The 13,977-nt window shown below is 37.3% G+C and overlaps 1 protein-coding gene across 3 annotated transcripts in view; it reads right to left on the bottom strand.

The window, feature by feature from the left end:
- Window positions 1-258: 258 nt before the first annotated feature.
- LOC108134523 (hemicentin-2) overlaps window positions 259-13,977 on the bottom strand; it is a 45,906-nt gene continuing 32,187 nt past the window's right edge. For 2 of the 3 annotated variants that reach the window (XM_017254862.2, XM_017254863.2), the window contains exons 3-8: window positions 10,675-10,946; window positions 8,767-8,844; window positions 8,320-8,452; window positions 2,570-2,813; window positions 1,364-1,461; window positions 259-1,236 (exon numbers count right to left, since the gene is read on the bottom strand). In XM_017254862.2, the coding sequence (XP_017110351.1) occupies window positions 965-1,236; window positions 1,364-1,461; window positions 2,570-2,813; window positions 8,320-8,452; window positions 8,767-8,844; window positions 10,675-10,946 (1,097 nt within the window). In that variant the 3' untranslated portion in view covers window positions 259-964. The remainder of the gene's footprint in view (window positions 1,237-1,363; window positions 1,462-2,569; window positions 2,814-8,319; window positions 8,453-8,766; window positions 8,845-10,674; window positions 10,947-13,977) is intronic. The other variant, XM_017254864.2, reaches the window with a different exon arrangement.

The following is a 13,977-nucleotide window of genomic DNA, read 5'->3' on the forward strand; positions in this document are numbered from 1 at the left end:
AAGCTGGCACTGCGTTGATTAGACTTTCCGTGTTTTCATGTCGAGGCACGAATTAATCGAATTTAAATTAGGTCCACGCACATTATCGAGCGATTAACGATATAATGATTCAACAAAGGGCATTTTCGAGTAACATTAACTTACATAATTACACAACTCTGGTGACAGAGAAATTTAATTAATGTGCTGGAAAATCGATACATTTCAACAAAAAAAAGGCAGGTGAGTACAGTAAAGGTGGTTAAAATCAAGTTTTTATTTCAACAAAATACATTTTATTGTTTCTCATTGAGAATTTCGATATATATGGTTACAAATCGTTCATATATCTATAACTTAATTGAATCCAAATTAATTGTGGCCGTTTTGTGTTTTTATTTTTTTGCTGATGGCGCAATTTAAATTAGTTTCGTTTTTTAACGCCTGACGTTCTAATGAGAGTTAGGTTCAATTAGATTTCGAGTGTTTTCACAGTGACAAATATAATTAGCTAATTGCAATAACAGAACATACCCCAATAATAATATTTGCATTCGGAAATTAACGATGCAATGAATTCTGTGTTTGTTATCGCTAAATGTATGTTATTATCGGGCGAAATTTCGTTTAATATTACATTTGATAATTACCTGGGCACCATCTTTTATTTTTTTATAGTTACATAAATATTTACGCTAGGCATAAAAATTAGCATTAAATGTAGTTGTAGTTTAGTTTACTATATGCCCGATGGGAAACCACTGCAGTTCTGAATAAATGCAGAAAGTTGAAATGTTTCACAAACATTCCAAAAGTTTGATAACCGAACAATAAAGTTTTGGGAGGGCAAAAGCAGAAATATGAACTAATTATTCCTCACAGTTTTCCCATCTCTCATATATCGGATTTACACACATACATAATATGCTTAACTATGAATTCAGTTTTATATACAGGATGTTTAAAAGTGGCAAATACTTAATTATCATGATTCGACCGGAAATCGATGCTGCTCCAAGTGGCTGGCAGATGCTGATGCTGATGTTGGTGCTGATTTTGCGTTAAGCTGGCTATAATTGATATGCAGAGTGTGTAAATTCGAGCAGGAATCGCGGCAGCTCTTGCTGTCCCAGTGGCAGCCACCAATGAGCCATCGCACCACGGAACTGGCCACCATGGCCACTAGCACTAGCACTAGCCCACTGCTGCGACTACTGTGCATCGCTCTGCTCTTCTGCATCGCTGCTGGACTCTCGTCTGTGGAGAACATCACAGGACATCACAGGACATCACAGGACATCACAATACATAACAGGAGAAAAAGACAAACAGAAAGTGTGGCTATATCAGATATGCTTCGGCTGAGACCAGTGACCGCTCTTACCATTGATGACATTGACCACCACGCTGGCCGCTTCCGCTGTGGTCGGCATGCACGTATAGTTGCCCGTGTCCAGCAGCTGAGCATTGGCGATGCGTAATCTGGAAAACATGGAAGGCAGAGCACAGAGAAGCTTAAGGCAAACGTGCAGCTTAATTGCGTCAACTTTGTCCCCTCCCCGATTAAATCAACTTCATCGATCAAAGCCGGCATACCAGCCATGAAGCAAGTGGAAATGCTCGCACCCGATGGCACGTTAAATCCCCCCCCAGCATTCCGGCTGGCAAACTGCGGGAAAATTCCAACACTCGAAAGTTTAACGCTCAATTGCCTGTTGAATCAGGATTATGGGGACTTCGTTTCCCCAATTTCACAATAAGGTGAAAGCAAATAAAGCAAATGTTTGTAACTATTCGAAAATGTTGAGAATATTTTCAATTCTCTAAAATATTTTGTGTGTGAAAATTACTTTGATCTAAGCTAAATTACATTTTTATACAATAACATTAAATATATCACATTATTAAAACTGCAAATTCCATAGAATATATTGAGCATGAGCATGAAATTTTAATAATAAAGTCTCTCCTAAGCACACCTGCATAATTCGATTTCAGTTTAAATTATCGTCATATCAACTTTTGAAAATAAGCCCAAATAAAATTATTTTGTTTAATATTTTTAAGAGTTTGCACTCTCACCAACTATGGCACCAACTATAGTTAAAAAATATAGTAAGAAATATAGTCAGAAATTTTTCAAATTCTTTGATTAAATAAACTTATTAGGAAGAAATTTAAATTGGTACACTAAAAAAATTAAAGTATAAAATGTGACTGTACTTGCTCCATTATAAGCTCTTTTAAAATTTATTTACATTTATTTTCACAAGCCTGTTCGTAACATAAATTATTATTAAAAATATTTTTTAAAATGGAATGTATTCCAGACGTGCATTAATGACTCTTAAAGATGTTTAAATGATTTTGATTTGCAAATGCGTTTAATATTAATTTGAAACATAAGTCAATTCACGTTGCCAAAAGAATAAAGAAACAAATGCAATTTAAAGAAAATATGTATTTTAGGCTAAGTTTGGTATATCTATATATTGAAAATAATCCAAATTTTCAGGTTAAGCTAAGCTTTAAGAATCGGTTTTCCCCAGTGCAGGTATTCAAGCCCATTTGTTTGGCCCCCAATGCTCACCTGCTCTGCAGTTTCTCCGCCAGCGTGGACTCCATGGAGATGCGCTGCAAGTCGATGGCCGCGTCATTCGGATGCGCCACGAAGGGTGTAAGGATGTAGGGGCCGCGGTACCAGTAAATTGGCCCAATATCCTGCGCTGACGTCGTCGGCTGCTTGACGAGGCATGTGAGTGTGACGCTGCTGCCCACCTTGACGTACAAATCCGTGGGGCCGGCAATAATCGCCTTGGCATCTGGCGGCGTTACTGCGATTCCGTAGTCGGATCGCAATGAAACGAGCACGAAATTGATTAATGGCATTTGTGGGCGCTCCGACACCCTCCAGGCCCCAATTATGAGGTCGCCTGGTGGGTGGCAACTGCATCTAATCATGCGTCCGGCAAACGCAGATTTCAATGGGTCCCAATTGATTGGGTTGTGGAGGGATTGTAAGCGGTATGGGTATGGGGATGGGTAAGTGTTTGGTTTGGGTGGAGTGAAATGCCGGCAATATTCCAATAAAGCCAACATGCAATCCCAGCCCTCAGATGTGCATGTGCTTGTGGTTGAGCTGCATGCTCGACCGGAATACCTCCAAGGCACAAAAGCTGGAGACCAGGTTTCGACTGATATTGAGCAGCTACTGGGTAATCTGAGGCCGAGTAGTACATTCAGCTTCCAGAGCTGGCAGCTCTGACTTAAATACGAACATATTGTTCAAAAGAAGGCCTTTTTGTTCCAGCTAAGATTTAACATGTTTTGCCAGGAGCAAATGAATTTCATTTCACAAATCAATAGAGTTGCAATCTTTATTATTGGCAGATTCATAATGAAACAAAATAAATAGTATTTAATAGTTGGTACATCATGTTTACTACACAAAATTTGCACTATCAATTTTGTTAGTCAAATTTCTTGTTATTAGAAATTCTAGCAAAGTAAACTAGCAAAGTAAAAGCCTTGACAAGTTTTAAAAAAATTAAATTAAATTAAATTGACCATTAAGCGATATACAAATTTAAAATATGTATTTTTCATTGAAATCCAAGATCTTAAGAAAAGTTTTTCTTTTAATAATAAATAACAAAATAAAAATGAATGTAGTAAATCGTATGTTTTAATTATATAACCATAATTGACCATTAACTAAAAGGGGATGTTTTTTAAATATTTATATGTATTTTCCTTTAAAAGTAGAACTCTGTACGAAAACTATAAATTAATTATTATTAGTTTTGAAATATATGTTCCTGTTATCGTTTAATTTTTTAAAGTTAGATTCTTTTGCAAGGTAAGATAAATAGATTTTAGGAAGCATTTGTAGTGCTTATAATTTTAATACCGAAATCCTCTGAGGCAGTAAAAGTAAAAAATGTTCAATATTGTCGAATCAAATTTTCATTCTTTGGTGAGCTACAAATTTTATAGTTTTTCACAGTGGCAAACACTTTATTCCTCGATCGTGTAAAAAGCAAAGACCAAAATTAATGAAAAAACTAACACATAAAAATTTGTTGGGTTTTTTGATGGCCTTGGCTTTTGGGCAACTTGCCTCCGCCACCGACTGTTCAGCTTGCCATATCATTGACCCATTGTTTGTCGATGAAGCTGTTAGTTTTGGCTGCTGATGGTCTCGCATTTTACATACATTTTAAGTGTTGTTAGCCGGTTGTTATTGTGAGCCAGCCGGTGGGCCGTTTTGTTGTTTGAGTATTAGGAGCCCCGAATGCGGACTTGCCATTAAATGTTGTGCCCTCATACGGATATATGTGTACGTGTGGCTTTTCTAATATTGGCGCTTGGTTGTTGGGGTTTCGTTGTTTCGAAAGGGAGGGGTGGGGGATAAGCCCGGCAGCTGCCGCAGACAGAGACAAATGTGTGGGACAGGAGCTCCGCCAGCCTCCTGTTACCACTACCACTTCCCCGTTATAGGCACTGAAAATTGGTTTAATGTTTTTTCCGTGCGTCGACCGACCGTTTTGGGCCAACACAGCAGGCAGGCGGCAGCCAGTCAACAAAGTCAAATGTTGACGTTGTTAATGATGTGCGGGGAGGAGCAAAGGACCAGGCCAACTCGACCAGTAGCAGGAGCAGGGCAGTGGGCCATGAAAGCGGATTGCGGGCACCCAAACAGTGCTGGATTTCCAGCGCACTGCTGTGGATTCGGTGGCGAGAGAGCGATTCCGTTAGTTAGTTAACTTGGCATTAGTGGATCCCATTGAAGCCCTCGTAGATAGCGACTTAAATGCCATTGACTTTCCCAAGCTCTGAGATTGGAAATTCGAGGTATAAGCACGCAAAACTGTTTACTATTTTATACAAAGGTCGACGGGATCATTTTCCTGTCTTTTTGTGTAAGCTTAAACACTTAGATGTCCTTAAAGAACTTTTAATCTTTTCTAGCTTTAGAAGTATTTAATTTCTTTATACAAATATTTTGAAATAATTTAGAATTAGAACAATTATAAAACAGAAAAGAAAAAACGGTTATCTTAACATTGTTAGTAGTATTTTTAAGTAAATAAAAATTAAAAAAATTTAAGGTATCCTATTATCGCCTTATGTTGCATTATATATAAAAATAGTTAAAAAACATTTTGTCTTTATATTGGAGTGGTATTTAAAATGAAATGTATTCAAGGTGTAAGCCTTAAAAAAAAATTTAAATAATAACAGATAAAAACGATTTAATCATTTTTAAATTTATTAAATTATTTTTTTTTAAATAAACCAATATTTAAAATATATGGAAGTATTTTCTGACGTTTCTGAAAATAAAATATTTAATAAATAAAGATTCAACAGCTGAAAACCACTACAATTGATAAATAGACTTTTAAAGCATTTTAATGAAATAAATGTTGTATAAGGTAATTCCGGCATAAATCAGACGAAAGAATTTCAGGGGATGCTTCACGTGATTCACGTGAAGACAGCGCAAATATTTTTATCACGATTTCAACGCAGTCAAGCGCTTCTGGCGGTGCAAATCATTAGCATAAATTCCTTAACTCGGCAGCGAGAGTCGCTTGAGTTTTGCCTCATCCCAGCCAACAACATGGCTGTCAGCTTCCTGTCACCGATGAACTGGGTGCCCCAAAAGGAGCGAAGCGAAGGATTACTACATCCGCAGTGCAGTTCCCGGACGGGCAGGATGTTTTCCACCGCCAGGTTGCAGGCGAGCAACTGCGGAAGCTGAAACCGTATATGACTTTGCCTTTTGATGAGATTTACACCCCTTGACTTCAGTTCGTTATAAACTGGAGGCATGCAGCTCGCCGGTGGTAGGCAATTTGTTACTGGCAGTCTCTTATCCTTTATCAGCGTGGGTACACACCCATTTAAGATGGATATTCAAGCGATCCTTAAGCGAATTATATGTATTACTTAACTGATGGAAAAGTAATCATAAATATCTTCGAAATGAATTCAAAATTGTATGTTAAATATTTAAATTAAATAATAAATCATTATATTAAACACGATGCATGTTAACTGGAATGAATTATCATTTAAAATCAGAATATTAAATATAATGCATATAAAATGGCATGAATTTATATTTAAATTAGAAATTAAATCATAATATTAAATATAATGCATAATAAATGGCATGAATTAATATTGCGGTCTTTAGTTATTTTAAATATGAAATTATAATATGTATTTCAAAATTTTATAATGAAGTAGTTAAAAATTAAAACACTTGGATGCCAAATTATACATTGTATATACTTTTTACGTTAATGTAACCTCATTTGAAATTAAGGTGTAACAAATTATAATAGTCTTTGCAAAATATCTATCCCAACAGATATCAAATGTATATAAATACAAATAATATATTATTAAATATTAAAAAGGGTATATTGTAATAGAAAGTAAAATTAAATAACAATACATAAAAAATCAAATTGATAAATTAAAAAAAAAATATATAGCTAAATTATAATATAATATTTTAAGTAATAAATAATTTTATTCTGATTTCCAAAACAATATTTGTAAACAAAATCTTATACCACCAGCAAAATGATTATATTAACATTGAAAAAATCGATATTTATTGTTATTAAATTTGGAAATATTAAAAGAAACAATTAACTGCAGGATGAAATTATTAAGGAAATTTTAGAAATAAAAAATGATACACTAGGAAAGTGTGTTTTGAATTAGGGTTAGATTAGGGTTATTTGCGAAGAAAACATTACACAAAAACATTGAAAAAGAAACTAAACCAATCACTGGCAAAGTAGCAAACTTCTCCCGATTATTTCAATTAACTTTCACGCTGGTCAAACAAAACTTTCTTTCTCCTTTCCCTTCGACGCCAAGGACGACAAACGAGGAGTCTAACTACGGGGGACGTGGAGCGGAGGGCTATGGACGCCGGAGATTCCCTCCATAGAAGGCTTCCTTGCTCGCTTGGCTGCCCGGGCACGGCGAAAAAGTTTCAAATCAATTTTACGTACATGAATGAAACATGAACGTGCATGCTTTGTGAAGCAATTTATAGCAACACACAGCCACAAACAAACAGGGTATCCGTATCCGTATCCTAACCCCCGACTTGCGTCGAATCGCAAGCGGAAATCCATTGTAGAAAACTTGTGAAATGGCAGAACAATGAGGCAAAAAGGGGATATACGGGGTGTTTAGCATGTTTGAGGGGTTCACCTCAAGGCAGGGACGTCGAAAGGGGGCACAGCACACACCCGCACTCCCCGGTGTGTATTACAACAGCCAGCATATGAATTTAGTATTGAATTTAAATGCAAATTGCGTTTACATGCAAAGCGTGTAGAAAAATAGACAAGCCGGAAATGTAGGGGTACGAGGGGTACGGTGAGGGGGCTTGGCAGGTGCCAACAGTTGTTATTCTGTAGTCTGACCTACAGTTGGCAGCCAGAGTTCCACTTCACCTTTAAAACTTAAACCCTAACACTTGTAAATGCCCCTATGCATGCTAAAAACGAGAATATTTGATCAATTTATTTGCGGTTATTCACCGACACTCAGGTGCTTTGGGATGTCTCTGTTTTATTTCAGTTTTTTTGAAAGAAAGTTTTTGAAAGTAGAAAGAATTATTGAAATAATATCTAGGATAACGAAAAATTAAATTTAATGAAAATTAAAATAAGTTTAAATAGTTTTATAATACATTTTTAAAATTTATTTAAATTTCAGTGATTATATTATATTTTTATTTTTATTTTTAAATGTAAAATCACACACGTTTATTTTAGAATCAACATCTTCAAGAACTGCTTTTAAACTTTCTTTTTGACATTAAAAACAAAAAAAGAAAACGTACAAAAAATACTTGTTTCATTCTATTTAAAAATTTTTTAGCGAATCTAGTCAGTTTTCCTGCCCTTGGTTAATCGGCAAGGTATATATCCCTCTCATGGCAAGAAATCACAAGATGGCAAGGATAAACTATTATGACGTACGCGCCAACCAGCCATTGCCATTGCCACATTGCGAAGGAGGAACTTTTGCCGCACCCAATGCACCGCCGCCAGTAGATCTTGCCAAGCCCTCCAGAAACTAGCAAAGTTTACGGCCAATTTACAAAGCCCTTCGCCGGAGAGAAATGCAGAGTGTATAAAAAGTTGCCATTGCAGGTCGTGCGAATGCCAACGACTCGCTGACAATGCGTATGCATCTGGTGAAGGAGGCGGATGATGGGGCAGGATTTGGGGGAGGAAGGGACCTCCTATTGGTGACTTGGAAACGGGAAAGTGGAGCCAACAGGGCCGCCTTACTCACCTATGACATTCAGGCGGAATGCCATCGAAATCTTTGGCTCCGTATTCACTTGGCATTCGTAGATGCCGCTGTCACGTGGCTGGGCATATTTCACATGCAATGTCCAATCCTTGGAGTCGGCGGTCCGCACCACCTGCTCGGTCATGCCAGAGATAGAGAGAGAAAGAGATAGAGAGATAGAGAGAGAGAGAGAGACAGTGTCAGAGCGGGTGAAACTGAATGCCAAGATAAATCGTTGGTAGGGGCATGGGCATGGGAGTCCTACTGAGTCCTTGGCAAATTTAATCAATGCATACAAGTTGCTTGGCCCGAATTGCATACGCAATTAAGCTGACTTTGCGTACATGCCCGGTGGACATTTAATAAGCTGCCCAGGCCAAGGGAAACCAATTGCAAATTGCGGGGCGAACGGGGATGATAACTTTAGCCCAGATTACGTATACGCACCTTGAAACGCTCATCAGATGTGTAGGTCAAAATGCCTGCAGTCAGAATGTGCAAATCGCGTTTTCTTATCCAGGATACCTGCAATGAAATCACAAAAAAAAAAAGAAAGGGACACCAAATGCTGTTAGTGCCAGTGCTTAAGTCAATTTAAAAAATTGCCCCTGGTCCTGCCACTCGGCTGCTCAGGAACTCAACGAGCTCTCGCAGTCCCAAATATAGTAGATACGAAAATTTAATAAGCCAAGCGGCAAAATGAACTAAGCAGGCAACTCTTAAACCTGCTGAAGCTTATTGAAAATACAGTGAGACCTAGCAAAAATGTCACCCTCTTTAAGTTGAGATTACATTTTGAAGAGTAACTGGGCATATTTATTTCTTTCTTTGTGAATATCTAAACGGATATTTAACTAAAAGCGATTGTGTACAATCAAATCGAACTACAAAATTGACTCGATCATAAAGCAGACTTCACCGTAGCTTATACAAAATAAATTTGTTCACCCAGTAAAGGGCCTGGCTAAAAAGAGCAGATGGGGAAGAAAAATGGAGACAAGTGCGTGCCCAAAATGTCAGCGGCTTAAAGTTGCCAACAGCCCTGCAAAATACCGGGCGAATTGAAAGGAAGGCTGGCGCTACTGCAGCAGGCAAAAAGTAATCTCCCAGACGGCCGCGGGCAAACAAAACTTTTCGAAGGACCAAAAGACGTATGAAAAAAGCCAAAAGAGCAGGGGAAAAACGAGTAAAGCGAGGAAAACGAGGAAAACCAGGCAAGGTATAAGCGAAACTAAAAGTGTCAAAGTGGCGAAAGGGAACAGAGTCTCAGGCGAGCTCGTGGAAAATAGACGCGCGATAGTAAATCTGGATCAGACCACGCTGCTGGTGAGCAGGAGATGAATGGTGATTACGAAAGATGGCGGGGTCGGACACGTGAGCTGGCGGCAGCCAGAAACAAGCTTAGATTAAAATTAACGAAAACGCAATTTTAATTATCTTTACAAAAGTCAAATTCAAGAAGGGACTCTAACCAACTTTAACTGGACTAGCTTATATTTGTATTTATTAAAAAACTAATTGTACTTTTTAAAATCTCATATTTTGCCATTGTTATTTTTACTTAACTTAAGAAATATCAGTGGGGGCTCCCAGAAACCTTTAAGGTTTCAAAATCACATAAAGAGCAGTTCAAAAGTATGCACACTTAGATATTAATCCAACAGAGTTTTAGACCTAAAATATATTGTTGCATACTTTTACAAGTCTTCATAATAAATTTTAAAGTTCTAGTGATTTATTTGTCAGCCCCGATAGTTTCTCTTTTCAAACAATTAAAGGCATAAAAACATACCTGGGGGGTAAGTTAAAACGTTATACTGTTTAGTGCCGAGAAACAAAATTATTTTCATTCACAACTTTTTTAACAAAATGCTTTAGATACCAGTTTTTACCTCGTACAGATATTTTTTGTGGCCTAATAAAGTAAAATCTTGACTTGTAGAAAGACTCTAATATACTCGAATACAAAATACCTCTTAACTCAAACAGAAGCGGCGTAGCATAGATTAAAGGAAAGAAAAATAGGTGGAGCTGAGTGAAACCAAAACGAGTTCGCAAAGTAAACTCGGTGTTGCCAAAGGGCAGACTACAGGGGGGTTGAGAGAAAGGCGCAAAGTTTTGTCATTGAACCGGCAAAACAAGGGTGGCTAAGACCCAGGAGATGGCGTCGAAAGCGATGGAGAAGGCAGATAGAAGTTGCTCGGAAAACTGCATGAGAAAAGTTAGCGCTAACTTGATTTTCAGCTTGACTGACGAACCAAATATTTTCCCTTAAAAATGCATTAAAATGAAAATCTGGCGGAGAGAAATCCATTCAATGATAAGCTGGTAAATGCAATCACTTGACACACTCACCGATTTATCTCCCAGATTGTCCACGCGGCAGTTGATGGCCGCCGTGTGTCCCGTCCTGGTCGTAATGTTTCTGGGCATCCCAAAGTCGAAAATGGGCGGCGGATAGGTGGTCTCCTCCGGCTGCTGCTCCTCGGTCTCCTGCTCCTCATCCAAAGCGTTGCCGAACTGGGGAAATTTGCTATTGACTGAAGCAATGTAAACGTAATCATTATCAATGGGCGATGGCGCAGAAATTATGGGCAACAGGTTGCTATTGCCGTCCACGATATTTGCTGTAGAAGAAAATGCGAAACAAAAACAGTTAAGAATATGAAAATTTTAAATAATAGGTTTTGGAAAGATACAGTTTTCTTGTATTAATAATTAGAGCCTTAGTTTATTAAATTGCATCTTAAAACCTGTGCTTAAATGCCTTTCTTTCGATCTATCTATATTATTTTTTTTAGTTTCCACTCAGAAAATAGATTATAAAATGTAAGGAACACGTCAACTTAAAATAATTAATATTCACAAGGTATGATTTTTTTATACAAAAAATGTTGCAACCACAGTCATTAAAGTCTATTTAATTGCATCTTAATACGAGGGTTTAAATGCCATTCATTTTCCCTTTTTATAAAACAAATTTCATGTTCACTCAGCGGAAAAACAAAATAAACTGTTAGGAATATGTAATCGTAAAATAATTAATGTTTGATAGGAAATATTTTTTTTATTTAAAATATTAGAACCACAGTCTTTAAGGCATTGCGACTTAACACAAGAGTAAATTCCATTTTTTTCCTTCCTCTCATTATCTGTTCCACGCAAACTTTTCCACTAAAGGAAATTTTCAACTTCTACTAGAACAAATATCCATGGTCAAAACATCAAGATAAGCCGAAACAGTTTGAAAGCCACGCAGTCCCGCACTTTCAGCTTATCCTTTCAGGGGATCAAAAAAAAAAAGGGAAAATGACATCTTCTTAGGGCAGTGAAAAGCAATAGCTCAAAAGGCGGAACATTAATTAAATGCCACTCAATGCCCAGTAAAAATGCTTCCTCAGTACCAAGAATTACATTTCCGAGCTTGTTCTTTACGTAAGTGGAAGTGTGCACTCGATTTTATTTCAAAAATGCACGATGACATGCCATTTTACGGCTGAGAGGACAAATAGCGCCAGAGCAATAAAACGAAAACAATGGGGAAATGGCACATAATAATCATATATGTATTTCACATATGGCAAGCAATTAAACGATTTCCTTACAATTTCAAGTAAAAAGACAAGACTAAACAATGGAAATAGTTTTTAATTAAAGCAAATGAGTGCTTTTTAATGCCCTAAGAGGAACGCACTATAAAACATAATGGAAAGACCCCAAATGTGGTGTGTTGCTAAGCAAAAGACTCATTTCGACTTGCTAATGAGTTCAGGAAGAAAGCAATTAAAAGAAAGCAGCAAAAATCAACACTAGCAGATAACGCAACATTAAGCTATCAGAGGGGATGATTCAACTTTAAAAATACTAAGTTCATGCCAACTTCATGTATTCAAACCTAGTTGCAATATTCTCATTGCCAAGCCATAACGTGCTCGGTTCAGCAAAGTTCAAAGTTCTCGCCGACAAACGCGTGTAAGTTATAAATCATTCAGCGCCAACTATGCTGCGCAGTGCGGCACGGACTATCTTCATTCCCGGCGAACTGCAATCCAAACCCCACGTGCGGCTCACCCATTTGCACCTCATGGCGAAAAGCGAAAAATCATGTTTTCTACATTTGAATTTATTTGACATTTTAATGAGCGCATAATGGCAGCAGAGCAGTCGCCAAACAGCTACGCGACTCGCTTGCAGATAATGGCCAGGTAGGTGGGTAGTCTACGGCTTTCCATAACTCACAAGCTGGTAAAAGCTGCCATCTGCCCATATCCCGCATTACACAACCCCATCCACATCCTCATCCACATCCACATCCAAGTCCACTTCCTCTTCCTCCTGTCACTACTTGCAATCTCTAACTGGGTCACTCACTTTTGCCGGCTGCACTTGAATCTTTTAGGCCATTGGGGTGGCACTTGTGCATGTTAGACACAAAAATCTAAATTATTTAAGTGCCCACCCCCGCACACAGGCACCCACATGCATACATATGTGGAGGTAGTCGGCGGAGGGCACGAAATAGCCACACATAGCGATTTACAGTGGGTTACTAGATAAAGACACCAATCAGCATTTGGAATCACCCGAATGGTGATTGCACAATTAATTAAACATTATTTGCATTAAAAAAATGTTTTTTAGTTTAAAACTGTAATAATGTATTGGCTTGTCGTGACAAACACATTTTGAAAGGTGACTTGTTAAATATTGAGTATACGAATAGGTGAACAAACTTAGTAAATGATTTTGATTCTGCTTGCTCACTTTTTTTGTCCTTATTTTCTTAAAAGAATCTTGTTTGTTTCAAGTCAACATGTCGAACGCCTTTGGATTAAATTGACCCTTAAACTGAAACATAGATTTATATTAAACGTACAAATTTAAGGAATTAAAAAAATACATTTTTTTAGCTGATAGTTTGAGAAGTTTAATCGTTCAATATTTAGGTTAGGTTAGGTCTTTATACTTTTTTGTAATATGATTCAAAACTAATTTTAATATGTTTTACATGATTAGAGTACTTGTTCCCAACCTAATTTAAAACGTGGAATGGAAGAATTATAAAAATCTTTGTTAATTTTTATGACTTTAGCTTATCAAAATTATTTTAATTTCTTTAATTACTTGTTGTAATGAATATAAGATACGCAGATGAAATATAATTCAAGTAAGGGTGAAAAACATTTCACTACTGAAAAGCGCATATAATATATATATTTGCAGTAATTTTTATGTTTAAAATGAGTTTCTCCTGAGTTTCTCCTGGACAATGTCCACTGTAAAAAGTATACGGCAAAAGAACTCTCCGCTTTTATAGAAAAGTATTCTAAACATAAAAACCCGGCAAAAAAAAAAATTCCACACAAAATGCCAAAGTGAGTGCAGCATTTTTTCTCCTTTCATATGGTGTTGTTGTTATTGTTGTTACTGCAGTCCTGCACTTACACAGATACACTTTCAGTTTTCAGTTTTGGCGTCATTTAGATGCTCGTGGAGCAACTGATGCAAATTTAATTTGGACACCTCGGAAAAAAAGCAGCGAATGCCTGCAAACGCGTGGCCATAAAAAAAAAAAAAAAAAACGGGGGGCGCTCAATGAGTTCGGATGGGCTTGGGGGCGACTATCTGGTGGCATAACTTGCACTTGAGTGTGTGTGA

This window comes from Drosophila elegans, unplaced genomic scaffold, assembly GCF_018152505.1.
Source record: "Drosophila elegans isolate 14027-0461.03 unplaced genomic scaffold, ASM1815250v1 contig_814, whole genome shotgun sequence".
NCBI classification, from domain to species: Eukaryota; Metazoa; Arthropoda; class Insecta; order Diptera; family Drosophilidae; genus Drosophila; species Drosophila elegans.